This window comes from Tenrec ecaudatus, chromosome 1 (genome assembly GCF_050624435.1).
Source record: "Tenrec ecaudatus isolate mTenEca1 chromosome 1, mTenEca1.hap1, whole genome shotgun sequence".
In the NCBI taxonomy this organism is placed as follows: Eukaryota; Metazoa; Chordata; class Mammalia; order Afrosoricida; family Tenrecidae; genus Tenrec; species Tenrec ecaudatus.
This window is the reverse complement of record NC_134530.1, coordinates 29,955,358-29,975,182: the sequence shown is the minus strand read 5'-3', so window position 1 is coordinate 29,975,182 and position 19,825 is coordinate 29,955,358. Positions and strand designations below refer to the sequence as shown.

The following is a 19,825-nucleotide window of genomic DNA, read 5'->3' as shown; positions in this document are numbered from 1 at the left end:
CTGGGCTGAGACTAGCTGTGAAGTTCCCCCTCTGCCACCTTCAGGCGCCATCACTGGGTACTCGGGTCACCGGGAACCAGGCTTGCCTAGGTCGAGCCTGGTTACCTAATTAGCAGGCTCCAAAGGGAGGGAGCCCCAGATGAGATGGGCGATATGTCTCTCTCTCTCTCTGGACCTGGCGTGGTGGTTTTTATTCGCTAGTTAGGGAGCTCCTTTGGGCATGAGGTCACTGCAAGGCTGAGTGCAGACCATCACTCATGGGTGCCTGGGCCCCTGTCTGTGACTTGTCACCCAGGGTACGGCTATGGGACGTGCCCTCTATCCAAACCCCCTCAGTTGAGGGGTGCTGGGCAGGGGCCAGGAGCAGGGGGCGGAGAGTGTAAGTACAGGGCACCCCCCCCCCCCCGTGTGTTCCACAGCTCCTATTGCCCTAGGGACCGGCGAGTTGATCCCGAACCACAGAGCAGAACTGCCCCATTGGGTGGTCCTGGCTTTGTACTTTCCACAAGCAGGTCTCTAAGCTCTCTCTTCTGCTGGGGACCTCCAGCCACTCAGACCACACAGAGACCTTGCGAGCCCATAGTTGCGACTGTCAGCTGTCACAGCAGTTGGATTCATTCTCACTTCTCACCACCACACTCAACTCAGAGGTTCTGGGTTCTGGGCCTCACTCGACTCCCCCAGCTTGATGTTTCCTGGGCTTGTCAGACCTCTGGGGGTGGGGAGTCCCCAGAGCCTTTGCGGGGCTCCCACCTATGTCTCCTCCTTGCTGCTTTGGATCTTGTGGCCAGGATGCCTCCCCGGTCAGCCTCCCTTTCCCACCCCTTCTTTTCTCTCTTTCCAGAAAGAAGTACAGATCAAGTTCCACGTCCTGCTCACCTCATACGAGCTCATCACCATCGATCAGGCCATCCTGGGCTCCGTCGAGTGGGCCTGCCTGGTGGTGGACGAGGCCCACCGGCTCAAGAACAACCAGTCCAAGGTAGACAGCTGCCGTGACCCAGGGGCCGCCCGGGGGTGGGGCGGGCTCTCCCCAGCTCTGACCGGGCCCTCTGTCCCTCCCACAGTTCTTCAGGGTCTTGAACAGCTACAAGATCGACTATAAGCTGCTGCTGACGGGGACGCCCCTTCAGAACAACTTGGAAGAGCTCTTTCATCTGCTCAACTTCCTGACCCCGGAGAGGTTCAAGTGAGCCGCAAGCCGGCCCAGCCGCTCGGAGACCAGTGCCCATGTCGGGGCCTGGCTCTGGAGCCTGTTCCTGGAGCCCAGGCTTTGCCTTAGTCACATGGGGGTGCTCGCAGGGCTCATCGCAAATGACCGGTCCGGGGTTGACCGCTATTGATTACATGGGGGGGTTTTCTGTGGGCGGGTCTGCCTTCAGGCTTCCTGTCCTTTCCGCTCACCCTGGGCGTGTCCGCAGCCCTGTTTCTCATTGGTCACCCTCCACGAGGACCTCAGGGACTCCCTTGGGTGACCACGTGGGGGAAGCAGAAGGTAGGGTAGAGATGAGAAGAGGGGGTCCGGAGGGCTCCTTCCTCTTCTGGCTCAAGGCCTGTGTGGCCCCAACCTTCTGGGCTTCATGGGACCCCATCTTCCTCCTCGAGATGGGGTTCAAGGCAAAGAGTGAGGCTTCTGGAACCAGGAGGTATAGACTTGGCTGCATAAACGTGGGCATGGGTCATCTTCAGTTTTCTTGTCTGTGAAATGGGTCCTAGAGAGCTCGTTCGTGCCCAGCATGGCTTGGGGCACCAGCAGGCCTGTGTGGCTGAGAGCCAAGGCGTGCGGGTCACTCCGGCTTTGCTGGAGATGGAGTGGATGGCCCGGGCTCCCTGCTCCCTTCCAGCAGGGGCAGGGTGCCTGACTTGGCCTCCCCTACTGCCCGCACCTAAATGGTAACCACTCCGTGGAGGGTTTCGGCCTGCTCTGGCCCTCTGGCCCCAGCTCTGATCCCGAGCCCTTCCTTGCAGCAATCTGGAGGGCTTCCTGGAGGAGTTTGCTGACATTTCTAAGGAAGACCAGATCAAGAAGCTGCACGACCTGCTGGGGCCGCACATGCTGAGGAGGCTCAAGGCCGACGTTTTCAAGAACATGCCGGCCAAGACCGAGCTGATTGTGCGTGTGGAGCTGAGCCAGATGCAGAAGTGAGGGCCTGCCTTCCTGCGCCGCCTCCCTCCCCTGCCTCCCTCCCCTGTACTGGCCGTCTCCTGGGGAGGGGGTGGAAGACTCTTGGAGCCCTGTCCCCACCTTGACTTGCCCGGCAGCCCGTTTCGGGGCCTCTCGCAGAACTCCGGAGTCAAGATCAGGCTGCGGGGTGTCTAGTGGTTTGCTCTCCGTTCACGAGCAGTGGCCCCGGGACCTCAGCCTCCCTGTGGGGCGGAGCGGTGTGCCCGCCCGGCCTGTGAGTCTAGCCCCTTCCCTCGTGCCCCGCTGCAGGAAGTACTACAAGTTCATCCTCACGCGGAACTTCGAGGCGCTGAACTCCAAGGGGGGTGGGAACCAGGTGTCGCTGCTGAACATCATGATGGACCTGAAGAAATGCTGCAACCACCCCTACCTCTTCCCCGTGGCCGCCGTGGTGAGTCCCCGGGGCGCCTCGAGAGGTGCGCTGTGCACGTCGTGGCCACATAGGTAGCTGCCCCTGGCGCTTGTGGTCCAGCCCCTCAGCCCTCCAGCCCCCAAACCCTCCCCTAAGGAAGGTGCTGCAGACCCCCCTCATGCAAAGAGAAGTTTGTGGAAACCCCTGCTCCGTGTCCACGTGGGCCCCCTCCTTCTCGAAGGCTCCTCTCTGTGATCTGTAAAGGAAGGTGCTGGCAGCTCACTCTGAGGTCCCCTCCAGCCTCAGTGTTGGACCCATGAAGGGGCCCCGGAAGGGCTGGTCTGGTGGTTCTGGTGTGCAGCCGTGTGTGGGAGACTGGGCCCTGGCTCTGCACTGGGGAAAATGAATTTTCCTCTGCTTACCATCTGTGAAATGGGTACCCTGGAAGGGCCGTGGAGAGGGTAGATGAGGAGAGGGTAGATGAAGAGAGGCCCCCTCCTCCCGCAGGTGGACTTCTCCATAATGGTGGCCAGCTCATCATTCCTGTTTTGGGTCTAATTTAAGCCCCTCCTGCTCCCCCTCCACAAGCACAAGTCAGAGGTGGCAATGGGAGCCCCTGCTGGACAGAGCCCTTCTCGGGGGGCCTTTGCTCTGCCCGGCTGGGCTCGGGGTGGCGTTCCCCGGATGCACCCCCAGTGACTGGCTGTGACCCGGCCACATCGCTGCTGGGCAGCTGGCTTAGCTTAGGACTTGACTGGCATCTACTTATTAACTGATGCACCAGCCTAGGTGCCATGCCAGGTGGTGAGGCTGGCATGTCTGTGAATGAACCCGGGGAAGGTGGCACCAGGACTGGGGCCCTGCCGACCTGGGGTGGCCCTGCCGGTCTCCTGCTGGGCTCTTGACTGCCCACTGAGGTCACTTGGGTGCAGAGTCAGGGGAGTGGGCGCCTTCATGGCCCACCTTCTGCCGTGTCTCCAGGAAGCGCCGGTCTTGCCCAATGGCTCCTATGATGGCAGCTCCCTGGTCAAGTCTTCCGGGAAGCTCATGCTGCTGCAGAAGATGCTTAAGAAGCTGCGGGATGAAGGGCACCGCGTGCTCATCTTCTCCCAGGTATGAAGCCCCGGCTCAACCCCAGCAGGGGAGCACCTGCCCTGCTGTCATGGGAGGGGCCTGGCTGCCAGAGACACCCCCCTGGAACTTCATTCCCTGCCTGTGGCATGGTCCCTGGGTTCCAAGTCCTCGTTGTCTTGGAAACAAACAGCCAAGGGGAGCAGACTGAGCACCCAGGTCGAGGAGTGTGGGTCCCTTTGGTGGAAAGACCAGCATTTCCCCTACCACCTGCCTCCGCTGGCCCAACATGGTGGCAGACTGTAGCCATAGCCTCAGTGCCCCTCTGCCAGCCCTACAGGCTGGCTCTCATGAAGTGGTCCCTGGGGGTGGTCGTGGCCCTGCATGATCCCGAGGTGGCTCCAGGATAGTCAGGGACAGGGCTGCCCTGCCTCAGCAGTGTGGCCATTGACTTTCCTCCATTGGTTCCTCCAACCGCTCTCTCGGATCTGCCGTGCATCGGGCTCTGTGCTAGGGCAGTAGAGGTGGATGAGTGCTGGCCTTCCGTCCATTGCTCAGGGTCTGGAGCGGGGCGTGCAGAGTTCACAGGGTGGTCACTGGCCTCCGTGGCTGGAAATGGAGTGGGAAGGGGCGCAGCTGCACCAGGGGCTGAAACCTGTTAGCTCCTTAGCAAGTTCATCACGAAGGGCCCTGTGCTCTGGCAACTCCATGGCCAGGCATGTCCAGAAGACATGAGCGCAAGGACTCCCATGCCGTCCAGTGCTCACAGCAGCCGTGTTGGCAGAAGCGGAGACAGGAGCAACCCACATGCCCATCCACTGATGTGCTGGTCAACCTGAGGGAGGGGCCTAGACGGTGGGATCTTCCTCAGCCCTGAAGAGAAGTGAGGTTCTGCTCCGTGCTTTGATGAAACCACTGCGTTCAGTGAAATCAGTCTGTCACAAGTGGATGTGACTGTGTGTGTCCCCTTATATCAGCAACCTGGATTTGGAGACCAAAGGGTGTTGGTTGTTCCCCAGGCATGGTGGAGGGGGAGGGGGCACCGCATGCGTGTTGGAGGTGATGGAAAAATTCGGGAAGGACAGTGGTGGTGGTGGTACAGCATGGGTAACGTGGACAATGTTCCTGAAGGATACGCATTAGAAAGAGGCTGTCATTCGGACGGTTGGGGAGAGCGGTGGTGGTGGTCTCTGTGGTGGAGCCTCACCCCCTGCGGAGGCCTGGCACTTAACACGCTTTCTGAACGACAGCACTCAAAGAAGCCAGAAACGGGACGTGGCTTCTTTGTGCGTGAAAGTTGACTCCATAGCACCCTGGAAACTGAGGAGGAATGTGGGAGATGGAGGCCGAGCAGAAGCACACAGGCTGGCTGGCGTCCATGGTCCTGCCAACACAGGACCTGGCTCTGGGCTGAGGCTTCACAGGATCAAGTCAACCACACGGGCTAGACGTGTGCAAAGAGGGGAAGTGGCAGAGACAGAGCCTCTCGTGCCAGGAAGACCCTCTAGACCCCAGCCCCAAAACTCATGGCTCCACTGAGTCCGATGACATCCCCCCAGACACTCATTAGAATCCAAGCTGGAGGAGAGGACTACAACAGCCTGAAAAGAAGGCTTTCAAAAAGCATGTTTAAGGCACCCCATCCCCCCACCCCCAAACACAGAGGAAAATTCACAAAGAAAGAGGAAACGAAAGCAAAACCAGGAAGAACTACGGCAAGAAGAACGGAGATAAGCAAAGTATCTGCATAGGAGTTAGTCCTTGGGAAGAATCATTTATTTTAACAGGTTAAACCCTTAAAACTGTTGTAATGAATATTGATGAACTGGAACCTGGAACCAAGGAGTTTCCCCAGAAAGCACCTGGAGGGGCTGGCAAAGGACAACATGTGGAAGATGACAGGAGACCTGGAGAGGCTCGGAAAAATCATCTCACAGGAGTTCAGGAGGGTGGAGAAATCACCGTCAGTTGGTGACAGTTCGTCTAAGTGGAAGATACAAGGTCTCAGAGCTGAAGTGCACCACGGAAGACCAAGCACGATAGAGAAAGCAAGCTAAGCCAAGTGAGCGGAGCACTTCAGATCTGTTAGTACTTACCAAAGGAGGAAGACGGGCTGGGTGGCAGTGAGTCCGTACCAAGGCCGTTTCACCAGCAGCCCCAGGTGGCAGGAGACAAGTGCAGAACCCCCGCTCTGCTGCGGGACAAACTTCCCCTTTTTACCAGTATCAAATAAAGACCGAAGGAAACCGATGCACTTGCACTGTGGCGCTGCGGAACAATCTTGAAGCGACTATGCGCTGTTAAAGGGACAAGGCCATCGGTCTGAGAAGGACGGCCCGAGTGTCCCTTAGACACAAGGGTGGGGAGACGGTGCCTTACAGACTTTGGACATGTTGTCAGGAGAGACCAGTCCTCCTGCAGAGCTTGAAGGCCAGGGCGAGGGGCTGGAACTTTGTCCTGGCAGGTGTGTGGACAGGGCAAGCTCATGCCCCAAAGTGGACTTTGGGCACATGGTGGTGGCACTGGTGTGGCGTTTGGTTTGGAATTGAGGGCGGGGGGTGTGCGGCGTGGGTAGCTTGGTGGCTGTATCATTCTCCATTCTGGCCAGCCTGGGCCCCAGTGGTCTCTCCACAGAGCAGGGTGCTCTGTCTGCCGTGAGCTGTGGTGGGCTTCCTGCGCATGGCCCCTCAGATAGGCGTCTCCCCTGCAGATGACCAAGATGCTGGACCTGCTGGAGGACTTCCTGGAGTACGAGGGCTACAAGTACGAGCGCATCGATGGTGGCATCACCGGGGGCCTCCGGCAAGAGGCCATCGACAGATTCAACGGTATCCCACCCCCGCCCAGGGTTCTCATCATCTCTGCCTGCCCTCCCACGCTTCCTTCTCAGACAGGCTGCCCCTCACATGGCTGAAGAGAGCAGTGGACACTAGGTGCTGTCCCTTTTGCCCCTGGAACCCCACCTGACAGGACAGAACTGCCCCCAAGGGCTTTCTAAGGCGTGATCGTTCTGGGGATAGAACGGCAAACAGACTGCAGGATTAAGTTTGAACTGCCAGTCTTGCAGATAGCAGTTGGGCTCTTAACGCCACCAGACATGCCCATAAGTCATGGCATTAGGCTTTTGGCACTGAAAAGAATTCCCTCCTGTGCCATGGAGCTGTTTCCCAGCTCCCGGGCTCCGAAAGGTCCAGGCCATGCTGCCCAAAGCCAACGGCAGTGATTTCTCTAGCCGTTAAGTTCAGGAACATGGAGGCTCAGCTCGGCCAGAGCTTGGCCAGCTCTCTGTGGCTGTAGTCCCCCTAGGAAGCTAGAACGGATGGCTGAAGCACTTGGTGGACGGGGCCCCCTGCAGTGGACTGACCAAGGTGGGCTCTGAGGGATCTGATAACTGGCTCTCCCGGGAGAGTCAGGACTGCCCAGTGGGAGCTATGCCCCTGGCATTCTCTGACCACCCTCACCACATTGGTGGAGGAGCAGGGGAGGCCCTGGGGCCTCAGCTCTCCAGGATCTGGGGGGTGGGGGCTGCTGACCCTCAGCCGGGTCTTTGCTGTAGCTTTTGCCTCTTTGTAGTTGGATACCTGAGCTCTGACTGTCACCTCCTTTCGGGCTTGCCTCCTGGCTGGGTTGGGGTCAGAGCAGAGGCAGGGCGAAGTGGGACTCAGGTGGGCATCAGTTAGGGCCGTCACCTGGCCTGCTGCTCTCTTGTTGCCTCTGGGTGTCTTTAGAAGCCCTCCTGGCTCTCCTACTTGCCATCTGCCTGCGCCCCCACCTCATTGCGGCTGGGCAATGGTCTTTCTCCACAGCCCCAGGGGCCCAGCAGTTCTGCTTCCTCCTCTCCACCCGGGCCGGCGGGCTGGGCATCAACCTGGCCACCGCAGACACGGTCATCATATATGATTCAGACTGGAATCCGCACAACGACATCCAGGTGTGTGTGGGACTCTCCTTCTCTGGGCTCATGGCTTTGGCCTTGGGCCTTGGGCCCCAGGGCCCCACCTTCCACATGCCCCAGCATTGCCTTGCTGGCTTCCTGGTTCTGGTGGGTTTTCGCCCCTGACTGGAGTTGGAGTCTCCAGGCTGCAAGAACCTCTTCTCCCCCACTCCCTCACCTCCTGGTGCTGGGTGGAGGCCGCGCCCCTTGTCACCCTAACCTGCTGAGTGCACAGAGAAGGGGGCAGACCCCAAGGGGCAAGGGATGTGCCCAAGGACACAGCCAATCTGCAGTGGCTGCTAACCCTGTCTGCCCTTTACCCTCACTCATCAGGGCTGTGGGGGAGGCAGGGTGAGGAGCCTGGGACCAAGGGGCCAGTTGGGGAGAAGACAGGACAGGAGGGGTTTGGGATAGATCTACAGGAGAGGCTGAGACACCCTCCAGATGTTCCCTGGCCACTTAGTGACAAGGACAGATTTACACCTCCCCACCAGGGACTGAGTGCACCTTTTCAGGACATGTAGGAACACGTCTCATGCACACATGTACGCATGCACATCATGTTCCCATACACACTGTCACAGCCTCGGTAGGATGTGGTCATACGTGTCTACCTCCCTCACTGTGGGCACCTGCCGGACCTCACAGGCCTTTTGGCTACTAACACACCCTGCATGAGGTCTCCATCCCAGGGCTGCCCCAGCCCCTTAGCGGATGGCAGGGAAGTGCAGTCCGACTCCCAGGGACCCTCCACGGGGCTTGAGCCTCTTCAGTCACCCTTTCTATGAACAAGCTGTCCTCACCCCACACGCCCTGCCCTCTGGGATCACACCCACTGTCACCCACGCTGCCACTTTCCCTCCCAAACCTGGGTGTGAGCTGGCTCGGCGCCCCGGCAGGGGCTGGGGGAGCAAGGGGATGGTGGCGCCCAGGCTCCTGGCCAGCGTGGGCTGAGCCCCTATGTCCACAGGCCTTCAGCCGCGCCCACCGCATCGGGCAGAACAAGAAGGTGATGATCTACCGCTTCGTGACGCGGGCGTCGGTGGAGGAGCGCATCACGCAGGTGGCCAAGCGCAAGATGATGCTGACTCACCTGGTGGTGCGGCCCGGGCTGGGCTCCAAGTCGGGCTCCATGACCAAGCAAGAGCTGGACGACATCCTCAAGTTCGGCACCGAGGAGCTGTTCAAGGACGACGTGGAAGGTTCGAGCAGTGGCCGGACCGGGGCGGGGGCCGAGTCGGGTCCCCTCTCCTCTGCCCCCTGCTCCGGGTCTCCTGACCGGATAGCATGGCAGGGGCAGGGGTCTCTGGGTGCTACCATGAGCCTCGTCGCCCCTCGGTGGCTCTGCTCCAGAAACCCCTGCCTCTGCTCCGCAGGCATGATGTCCCAGGGTCAGAGGCCCATCACGCCTGTCCCAGATGTCCAGTCCTCCAAAGGGGGCACCCTGCCTGGCAGCGTGAAAAAAAAACACGGCAGCACCCCGCCAGGTAGGTGATGGGGCAGCTAGCCCTCCCTGCTCATCACCTTGCAGGGACCCCCCCTGCACTCCGGCTGCTCCCCGGGTCCCTTGCCCACTCTACCATGGGTGGAGGGGGTGTGTCCCAGTGCAGGCTCCTCCCTGGTCTCCCCATGCTCCTCAGGGGCAGGCAGGCTTGTGGGCATCGGGAAGGCCCCAGGGGGCAGAGAGACTGGTCTAGGCACGTGTGGCCTTTTGGCCCCAGGTGATAACAAGGACGTGGAGGACAGCAGTGTGATCCACTACGACGATGCCGCCATCTCCAAGCTGCTGGACCGGAATCAGGATGCCACGGATGACACGGAGCTGCAGAACATGAACGAGTACCTGAGCTCCTTCAAGGTGGCGCAGTACGTGGTGCGCGAGGAGGACGGCGTGGTGAGGACCCCCGAGCCCCTGACCTTGCCCCCCCCCCACATCCTCCAGTCCCCTCTCCGAGCATTACAGCCACCCATGGACTTTCCTGAAATGCACACAGCTTGTCCCTGTGCAGAGTTGGCTGGGTCTGACCTACCTCAGCCCCCACCCCCATACAGCTCCCCCTCACGCCACCAGGAAGACCCAGGTCTCCCCCAAGGTGGACCCTGTCCCTTCTGCCCTTCTGCTCAGTTTTCCTTCTGGGGCTGGTTCTCCTCCGTACGCCAGTGCTTGGCGCACCTGTCCAGAGGGTGAAGGAATGGATGGGACCAGGTGGAAGGGAGAGGAAGATTGGCTTGGGCTGGGGAGATCTGGGAAGGCTTCCTGGAGTAGGCAGGCTTTTCAATCCACCCTTCAGCCCCAAGAAGGTGAAAAGGGTGATGGAGGCAGCGTGAAAGCCTCCCAGAGGGCAGGGCTGCCCGCCCCTCTGGGTCAGTGAGACACCTGCCGCGTCGGCCCCACCTTGCCCCCAGGAGGAGGTGGAGCGGGAGATCATCAAGCAGGAGGAGAACGTGGATCCTGATTACTGGGAGAAGCTGCTGAGGCACCACTACGAGCAGCAGCAGGAGGACCTGGCGCGCAACCTGGGCAAGGGCAAGCGCATCCGCAAGCAGGTCAACTACAACGACGCCTCGCAGGAGGACCAGGGTGCGTGCAGGCTGGGCTGCACCCCGGGTGGGGGGGGCATTCCTGGGCAGATGAGCTGGTGACGCCTTGGGAAAGGGGCTTGAGGGCAGGTGTCGGGTGCTAGTAGTTTGGGGAGAGGGAGACAAGCTCAGTAGTGATGGGTGGCCTCCCCTCTGCTGGTGTGTGGCTTTGGGCAAATCTCCCCATCTGCATAGTGCAGATCTGGGTTCCGCCTGGGGATCCGGTGTGGGCTGTGGTAAACCTTTGGAAAAGCGTGGTGGCGGGGGAGGCTGTTCTGATGGTCCCTGTGGGGCTGGCGGAGGGGAGGGCTTGGCGTGCCCTGGGTGCGGCGGCCCACTCTGTGCCCTGCCTGGCCCCCGCAGAGTGGCAGGACGAGCTCTCCGACAACCAGTCCGAATATTCCATCGGTTCTGAGGATGAGGATGAGGACTTTGAGGAGAGGCCGGAGGGGCAGAGTGAGTCCCGGGCTGAGGCCAGGGATTACAGAGCTGGTGGTGGGGTGGACCAGCCAGCCCCGTGGGGTCGGCACAGGGCTGAAGGGGGCATTGAAGGCCCCTGGGATATCAGGCCAGCTGCAGGGGGACCACAGTAAGGGGACAACCTGAGAGTCCCGTTGCCCTGGGTGTCAGGCCAGCTGCAGGGGGGCGCCCTTGGGGCCTCCTGCTCTGGGGCGTGTTGGTGCGTGGGACTGGGTCACTCATCCCCGGGCTCTCCTGAGTATGTGTGGGCTGCTCCCAGGTGGACGGCGACAATCCCGGAGACAGCTGAAGAGCGACAGGGACAAGCCTTTGCCCCCGCTTCTTGCTCGAGTTGGCGGCAACATTGAGGTGGGAACCCCCCCCACCCCGATCTCTCCCAGCAGCCCCCCGCCCCCACGTCTCCTTGTGCCATGCCCTGAGCCCTGAGAATGGAGGGGAGGGTACAAGCTCCCTAAGCCACCTTCATCCTGGCTCTCCACCCTCCCCGCCCTGCCCCTGACCGGGCTCACCTGCCCTCCAGGTGCTGGGCTTCAACGCCCGGCAGCGCAAGGCCTTTCTGAACTCCATCATGCGGTGGGGCATGCCCCCTCAGGACGCCTTCAACTCCCACTGGCTGGTGCGGGACCTTCGAGGGAAGACCGAGAAGGAGTTTCGGTAGGGGGCGAGGGGGGGCTCTGACTGGGGGAAGCTAGGCTCCTCCCCCCGCCCCACAGGGCCAGGGTGTCTGGGAATTACCCCCCTTCAGCTCCTCTGCAGAAACCTGACAGAGCCCTCTGGGTAGTGCGGGCATCTCTGGTCCCCAGGCCATCCTAGGAGGTACCCTGCCATCCCCACCACCCCCCCTTCCCACAGGGCGCACCAGTGGGGGGCAGGTGGGGGGGGTGCCAGCCCTCTGAAGGTCCCTGTGGCCCCCGCTCCAGAGCCTACGTGTCCCTCTTCATGCGGCACCTGTGTGAGCCGGGCGCAGACGGCGCGGAGACCTTTGCGGACGGCGTGCCCCGGGAGGGGCTCTCGAGACAGCACGTGCTCACACGCATTGGGGTCATGTCACTGGTGAGAAAGAAGGTGGGTGAGTACGCCGTCACTGGCCTGCTGGCAGTCCCTTGGCCCTGGCTCTGCCCAGGGTAGCAGCCAGCGGGCGAGTGCCCAGGATCTGAGCCAGGACTGACCCTGGCCTGGAGGGGTGACCAGGAAGCCACTCAGGAGGATGAGTCCTGGGGGCCTGGAAGATGAAGGGCAGAAGACACAGGTGGTAGGGTGTGGGGCAGGCACTAGTATGTCCGGCTTGGGTGATCTTAAGCAGAGCAGGGTGGGTGCCCAAGTTTGTGACACCCCCTAGTTCACACCCAGATCACCGGAGATGCCGTGGCTGAGCTGTGACCACCGCCTTCTCTCCTTACCCACCCCGCCCGGCCCAGGTCCAGGAATTTGAACATGTCAATGGGAAGTACAGCACCCCTGACTTGATCCCTGAGGGGGCCGAGGGCAAGAAGCCGGGCGAGGTCATCTCCTCGAACCCCAACACACCAGTGCCTGCCAGCCCCGCCCACATCCCGACTGCCCCTCTGGGCCTGCCAGGTCTGGGGGCTGGGCCGGTGGGGGCGGGGTCATGGGAGGTAGCAGATCACTGGGGACTCTGGGTCTCTGTACATGTAATGTAGGGCAGCCCCCAACTCTGTCAGCTCGTATTTGCGGACACGCTGTTCTCCCAAGGGCCTTTGCTTGGATGTCAGAGTCACACTGCATGAACCATATGTCCTCTTAAAATGGGCCACTCAGTGGTCTCTAGACTGTTCCCAAAGCTGTGCCACCATCACCACTCTGGTAGCAGAACATCTCATCACACACACCCCCACCGCCACCTCTGCCCGGCATCCTGAATGCAGTAGCAGTCTGTCTTATTCTTCCCCTCCCTGAAGCCGGTGGCGACCACTAACCTCTTCCCTCTCGATGGACCTGCCTGTTCTTGGCACTGCCTATAAACGGAGCCATCCCTGTGTGCCCTTTTGTGCCTGGCTTCTCTCACTTCACATGACGTTCTCAGGTTCATCTGGGCGGTAGCAAGTGTCCCCACTCCGTTCCACTTGGTGGCTGAGTCACCTCCTCCTGGGTGGGCGGGTGCACGGGTTGCTGTCACTCTCTTGGACATGACGAATAGGGCTTTCTCCTCTTTGGGCATCTGCCTAGGAGTGGACTTGCTGGGCCACAAGGAAGCTAGCCCTTTGGGGGCCCACAGCTGGTTTCCATGGTGGCTGCGTCGTGTCCCACGTCCACCTGCCCAGTCCCAAGACCCCAGTTTCTCCACCCGCTTGCCAGCACTTGGTGTTTGCTGTTGACCGAGAATCGCCACCCTGTGCGTGAAGTTGCCCTTGACCCTTTCTCTCTTAAAAAGCAGTTCTACTGGCGTAGCATTCCCATATCACACAATTCCATCGCACAGTCACATCACGAAGAGATCATCGCCTCCGGCAGTCTGCGAGCATTTCCTTCTTCTGGCACCCAGCCTTGTTAGCTCCTCGTGCTGCTCCCCACCCCCATCATGCCCACAAGGGACCGTTATTGCAGTTACTGCCTCAGTGTGTCCACCTAGCCCGGACCTCCGATACAGAGAAACATTAGAAACAACAAAAACCCCAACAACGACGACAAAGTAAACCAGGAAAAACCCTCAAATACATTTACCGTATAGACTCGTGTATAAGCCAAGTTTTTCAGCACATTTTCAATGCAGTTTTTGTGGTAAAATTAGGTGCTTCCGCTGCTATTTAGGTCAGCTGATACTCAAGTATATACAGTACCTAGCCTGGATTTCATATATAGAAAATGTCAAAAACAAACAAAAATAAAACCCAACAACAATAAGAGAAGCAAAACATAAAAACCATGATACTTTTACCTAGCCTAAATTTCATATACAGAAAAACATTCAAAAACCAATCAACCAACCAAATCAACCAACAGCAACAATAAAGTTAAATAGATCAAATAAAAAAGAAAGCAGAAAATATGAAAAACTAGAACAAATTTAAAGTGGCTCAAAAGGGAGATCCAACGGTAAGGTGTTACTGGTTAACCACCTAACCGCATCTGTAGGAATCCACTCTCCCATGCACATCGCATGACAGCAAGCCTACTCACATCCCTGGCCTGTGGTCAGAGGGGCTTCTCCGGGTGACTGGTCTTTCCTTGATCAACCAGACAGAGCATCTTTCCGTGTGCTTGTTGTGTGTGTGCTGCTCCTTTGGGGACTTGTCTGTTCCACTGCCATGCCCATTGCTTCCTTGGGGTGCTTATGTCCGAATGCTGTTTTGGGGATCCATTTGTTTGGGCCGCGGGTCTTCTCGTCTTGATTGGGTCTCATAGGCCTGGGGCAGACATACCCGCCCCTAGATGACCCCTGAGGACATTCTGTGACTGCACCAGCGCGTGCCCTTTGCAGGAGACCTCCCTGAGTTAGCATCCCGGCTCTGTCCCTACTCACCTTTGTGACCTCGGGCCAGTCACGGAACCTCCTGAGACTCCGTTTTCCCATCTGAGGTGTGGGTATATAATTGTGTCACAGCCACTGGGAAACAGAAATGAGTTACCGGCACTTTGCAGAAAGCACAGAGCTGACTCCACATGCAGGGCATTCCTGACTTGCTCAGGGGCCCCCAGCCCCTCAACCAGCCTGAAAGCCAGGCCGGACCCAGCCCTCTGAGTTTGCAGACTGGCTGGTATCACCCGCTGGCCCCTCTCTGTGGTCTTACTGGGTCCAGGTCTTAGGAGTCCCTTTCCATCCTTCCCGGAGGAATGTCCTCAGACCAAACCCCACCTTTCCTTTCTGGCACCCCCACCCCACCGCACCCTACCCCACTGGCCTTCGGCCTCAGCCTAGCTGTCCATCCACCTTTTCTCCTGGATCTTTCAGACAAGATGGAAGCCCAGCTGGGCTACCTGGATGAGAAGGAGCCAGGGATGCAGAAGCCAAAGAAGCCCCTGGAAGTTCAGGTACAAAGATGCCAGTGTCGGGCGGCCCATTGAGCATGACTTTCCTGGCCTCCTAGCTCCCAGCACAGGCCTCTGGGCATGGGGCAGCCAGACATGTGGGCATGCCCCTGCCCTCCAATCCTGTCAAGGCTCCAGATCCTGAGACTCCCCCTTCCTGTCCTGCTCCGTCTCTTCTAGGCCCCGCCAACTGCTCTGGACAGAGTGGAGGGCGAGGACAAGCATGACACCTCCGACAGTAAGGAGAGTGCCCGAGAGCCGCGGCCGGAGGAGCCAGAAAAGGCCCAGTCCTCCCCGGAGCAGCTGCCCAAAGGTACAGAATGCTTTGGGAGCTGTGGGATGCCTTTCTCTGGAATGGGCACAACTATGGATCTCTTCGGGTCAGGTGGCCAGGGAGTCAGTCAGTGAGAGTGAAAGACAGTGGTGATTGTGGGTCAGATGTCGCTTCTCTTTGCAAGGCATGCTGTGCTTCCTGGGGGCAGATTTTGAGGCCAGGTGCACCCTCTGCCGGCCAAGGGGCTCCTGGGTAGGGGGAGCGGTCGTGAGGGTCTGGATTGAGTAGTTCCTGCTGGCTTGACTTGTTGTCTGGGGTCAGAATGCCTGACCCGGAAGTCATTTGTGCTGGCTCAGATGGTGGCTTAGGTCAAGGGGGCGTGTTCTTGGAAGGAATTCTTCCAGGCCCAGAGGGCAGCTGGGGCATGGTGGCTGGTTATGGAAGGAGTTCCTGCCCACACCAGAGGTGGCCAGGGGACAGGCACTCTGTTTTGCTGGTCTGATGGGGCAGTTCATGTGCCCCCACACTCCGGGGTGGCCCCCAATGCCCAACCCACCAGGGCAACCCATCTGACCTCAAGCAGAGCAGGGGCTGTGCAGGGGACATGCCACCAGGAGGGTGGACTTGCCATACCTCTGGTCAGCAGGAGGATGCGAGAAGGCCACCAAGGGAAAGTCTCACCCTTTGTGTCGCCAGCCACCTGGGTGCCAGGCCATATTTTGATGGAATGATGCTTGTAAGCCTCAAGGTGCGCCCCCTCCCCCGTAGCCCAGTCAGGCCAGGCAACACACACCCATCTGTCTCATCTCTCCTGACTTTTGTTTGCCTTCTCTCAGTTGGCATCTGACCCACTTCTCTACCCTCTCTTCAGAAGCCCGGGCTCTCAGGGTCATCACCTGCCTGTGGTTCATTTCATCTCTCCTGTCTTGGTGGTCGAGGGTCTGCACAGCATGCCCACCGTCTTGCCGGAAGGCCTTCTCTGCAGAGGGTCTTGCAGGACCCACCTCTGGGGTCAACTTGAGTTCCCAGAGGGCACCCGAATTCCTGGGCGCACGGCCCCTCCATCCTCAAGCCAGCAGCCATGTACCAGATCCTGCTCAGATGTGGTGTCTCTGACTTCCTTTCCTCGGACTCTCCTAAGGAGCCCCCGGGTGGGAGTCTGGTTCACCTGAACATCATCGGTGCTACCTGCACAGCTGCATCATGGGAGCACCATTTGTCTCTGCCAGTCCCAGGGCAGTATGCCAAGGGTGGGGTTCTTGGGGGCCAGGCAAGGTAGGCTTCCTTCTACTTATCACAGGTGATCCTGGACACAACTGTTCGTTTCTACAAGTTCTGTTGGGTCTTGTTTGGTCCCCCGCCCCCACTTTGTCAGTTTTGTTTAAAATCATTTTTTTAAAATCATTTTTTATGTTGTTTGGTTCTTTGTGGATTCCCTCCTTTCTCTTTCCGGTGACCGAAGACAGACTTCTTTTAGAGTTTCTTTGATGCTGTTTTATCACTTCAAGGCTGTACAGGTTTCCCTGCTGGACTCGCCCCGGGCAGGGGGCAGGTGTTTTCTTGTTTTGACTCGGTTGGTCTCTCTTGGGCTTGGCTTGCTCATTGGAACCTCATCTGAGCTGGCCAGGGGACTGTCCCTCTCCTTTGTGGTCACGCAGGCAGCCTCGCACTGGGACCAGTTTCTTCTCTGCTGTAAGTGGCATCCTCGTGGTCTGTGCTTTGGTTTGGCTTCCTTCCTTCCCACCTGGGTCCCCCGGTAGAGAGCGGCTCCCTCAGCTTCACACTGATCTCCAACGGATGGACTTCTTTCAAAGAGAGTCCGGGCGCTCGAGGGTGTCAATTCTAGGTCTCTGTCAGCAGCGTGTGTCACGTTGGGCTGAGCCCACCAGCGGCGCCTCGGATGAAAGAGGAGGCTGTCTGCTCCCATCAGGAGCTACCCCCTTGCAAACTCAAGGTGGGGTTTCACCATCTACCCCATAGGGTCGCTGTTAGTCAGAATTGATACCACAGCAGGGAGAGAAAAGGGGGAGAAGAGATGGTCTCTTTCTTGCTCTGAAGCCTCACCTGTCTTACTCCATGTCTCGCTTCTCCCCCCCTCGCCCCCAGACCGTCCCAGCCTCCTGACCCCCCGCAGGCTCCTGCCTATTCATTCCCGTCTGTCCCCTCCGCTGCTGGCTGCTGGCGCCAGGGGTCCTCCTTTGCTTTCTGTAAGCTCACCTGTGTGCTTTTCCGAAGGTAGCATCTTTTGCCCAAGTGTTTTGGGGTGTGTGAGCGGTCCTGCACTCCTGAGGGGAACCCCCTTGTCTTGCAGAGGACGCGCTTGCTGAGAAGGACAAGGGTCCGGACAAGCTGGAGTTAAGCTTGCTTCACAGCAGAGGGGACGGCAGTGATTTCAGGCCAGGTCCGAGGGCTCTCCTTTGCACGCTGTCCTGTTGCCCTTCATTTCCTGCAGGAGCCCCCGGGGCACTCAGCCCTTCCTTGCTCCCAGGGACAGGTCCCCAAGCCCACCTCAAGATCACCCCTCCTTGGGCTCCTGTGGCCACAGGAGTTGAGGCTCAGCCAGGGGCTCAGCCCACCTCAGATGCTGGAATGTTCTGGAACAGCCCTGCTCAGAGCAGACCCTTCACTCTGTCACAGTGCTCGACCTCCCTGCCCCCAGGGGTTCCGAGATGGTGGGGGAGGGGGCCTGGGCCTGCTCCGGCTAGAGGAAGGAGCTGTGGTGGGTTACCCTGTCTTGCTGGGGAGCCCCTGGGGGTCTGGGGAGTGGTCTCGGTTCTTGTGTTTGTGTTCTCGCTCTTGGCCGAGGGGTGGGTGAATGTGTGCTCCCCCCCACCCCCAGATGACACCAAGGTGGAGGAAAAGGAGCTGGCAGAGCCCCAGCAGAACGGGGACAGAGAGGAGGGTGAGGAGGGCAGGAAGGAGGACAGGAATGGGAAGTTCAAGTTCATGTTTAACATCGCTGATGGGGGCTTCACAGGTAAGGTGCTGCTCGCTCAGGTGGGCAGAGAGCTGGGCAGCTGGCGGTGCTGGCTTTCTGGCTGCGGGCATTCCCCACTGAGTTGGGGAACTGGCTAGTTCATGTTGAGGTGTGAATGTTGATACAACCTTTTGTATATCCTTTACCAGCAACCCTGCAGTTTCTTGAGAATGGGTGGGGTGGGGGTGGGGGAAGGGAAGCCCCCTCCCCCCCGTGGTGAGGAGCTGGTGGGGTAGGAGCAACTGGGGGCCTCTCACTGCCCTCCCCTGGGACCTCTCAGAGCTGCACGCGCTGTGGCAGAATGAGGAGCGAGCTGCCGTGTCCTCCGGGAAAATCTACGACATCTGGCACCGGCGCCACGACTACTGGCTGTTGGCAGGCATTGTGACGTATCCTTGGCCCTAACCAGGCGGGCAGCACTCGCAGGGAAGGACGGGCATGAGAGGACGGTGGAGTCGGAAGCCAGTGACACAGTGCAGGGCAGGAGAGGACAGACCACAGTAGCAGCAACTACATGCGTCCTGGGACACTCCGTTCTCCACGGGAGGAAATGGGTGCTCAGAGAGGCCAACTATCGCCCCGGGAGACACAGCAAATACAACGCAGAGCAGGACTCCACCCATCCGACCCCACAATCTCAGCCCTTCACTCGCCCTGGGCCTCACCTCCTCCCCCTGGTGACCCTTGGCAGGGACTCTGCCCGCATCCCACAGGGGTTTCATTCATTCATTCATCGACTCATTTGGTGTTCACTGAGCACCCAGAATGTGCCAGTGGGAGGGGACAGCCACGAGCGGAACCCACAAACCCCTGCGGAGTTGGTCATGGGGGCAGTGAGCACCTTGAACTAGCCAGGCGTGGGGTACCGTGCCGAATGCCCTGAAGCAGGGAGCAGACAGTGGTGTGTCTACTGGGGGCAGGGGTGCGCTCTCCAGTGGGGGGTCATCAGAGAAGGGGACAATCTGAGTCTGTTGTCCACGCTGAGGCAGAGAGAGAGCCTCATGCCGCCCCCGGGAGCACCCCAGCCGGCTGACGTCACGCTGGCCACGCCCTCCGTGACGAGAGGCGGTGGATTCTGGCAGCACAGGGCTCAGCTGGCTTGTTCTGAAAGTCCTTGGAGTAAAGCTTTTAGAGGCTTCGAGGCCAGAGAGGCTTGTGGGAGCCAATCAGCTCTGTGGCCGAGGGGAAAGCAGCCGCGTTGTTCCGGTGTTGGGGATGCTGCCAGGGCGATGCCATACCCAACCCCAAGCCAAACTCAGGGCCACCGAGTCACTGCCAACTCAGTGACCCCGCATGACAAAGTAGAACGTTCAATCTCACAGGAGCAGAAGCCTCATCTTTCCTGCGGAGAAACTGGTAGGTTCGAACCACTGAATTTCTGGTTAGCACCTCAGCACGTTGCCCCACACTGCCCGCCGCGCTCCCTGTGGTGCCATATAGACAGTACAGACACCAGCGAGCACGGCTGTGTGCTGGACTGGGCCGGTCACCTGCTGGCCCTGACCGTGGCGACTAAGGAGGCTTGGAGGTCTAGTAGGCTAGGCGTCGGGACGCCAACCGTGAGGTCACCAGTTGGAACCCATCAGCTGCTCCCAAGGAGAAAGACAAGGTTTTCTGTGACGGCGTGACCCTCCTTGCTCCCTCAGGCCCCTGCTTATGAAAAAGGGTGTCCTGGTTTGTGGCTGCCATAACATCATACCACAGACGGGGAGTGGCGGGGGGGGGGGGGCTTTCATAGGAATGTGTCCACCCGCAGGTCTGGAGCCGGCAAATCTGAGATGGGCTGTGGGCAGGGCTGTGCCCTCTGGAGGCACTGAGGCAAGGCCCGCCTATGGCCCCTAGGCTTTTAGACACCCGACGCCCATCTGTCGCCCTCAAGTGGTGGTCTTCCTTTGTGCCTCAGGGTCTCAGGTCCTGCTGTTGGGTTAGGCCCACCCTACTCCTCATTTTAACTCCCCTGCAAAGACCCCATTTCCAAACAGGGT

The 19,825-nt window shown here is 59.4% G+C and overlaps 1 protein-coding gene across 1 annotated transcript in view; it reads left to right on the top strand.

Moving 5' to 3' along the window:
• The window catches only part of CHD5 (chromodomain helicase DNA binding protein 5), a 62,194-nt gene that overhangs the window by 36,293 nt on the left and 6,076 nt on the right, over window positions 1-19,825 (top strand). Inside the window, exons 16-36 of the mRNA XM_075550491.1 lie at window positions 845-982; window positions 1,068-1,189; window positions 1,969-2,142; window positions 2,435-2,576; window positions 3,519-3,650; window positions 6,319-6,436; window positions 7,415-7,539; window positions 8,513-8,744; window positions 8,919-9,029; window positions 9,264-9,436; window positions 9,949-10,123; window positions 10,486-10,578; window positions 10,862-10,950; window positions 11,123-11,256; window positions 11,523-11,667; window positions 12,021-12,180; window positions 14,513-14,592; window positions 14,770-14,902; window positions 17,175-17,264; window positions 17,703-17,840; window positions 18,121-18,229. Coding sequence (XP_075406606.1) covers window positions 845-982; window positions 1,068-1,189; window positions 1,969-2,142; window positions 2,435-2,576; window positions 3,519-3,650; window positions 6,319-6,436; window positions 7,415-7,539; window positions 8,513-8,744; window positions 8,919-9,029; window positions 9,264-9,436; window positions 9,949-10,123; window positions 10,486-10,578; window positions 10,862-10,950; window positions 11,123-11,256; window positions 11,523-11,667; window positions 12,021-12,180; window positions 14,513-14,592; window positions 14,770-14,902; window positions 17,175-17,264; window positions 17,703-17,840; window positions 18,121-18,229 — 2,813 coding nt within the window. The remainder of the gene's footprint in view (window positions 1-844; window positions 983-1,067; window positions 1,190-1,968; window positions 2,143-2,434; window positions 2,577-3,518; window positions 3,651-6,318; window positions 6,437-7,414; window positions 7,540-8,512; window positions 8,745-8,918; window positions 9,030-9,263; window positions 9,437-9,948; window positions 10,124-10,485; window positions 10,579-10,861; window positions 10,951-11,122; window positions 11,257-11,522; window positions 11,668-12,020; window positions 12,181-14,512; window positions 14,593-14,769; window positions 14,903-17,174; window positions 17,265-17,702; window positions 17,841-18,120; window positions 18,230-19,825) is intronic.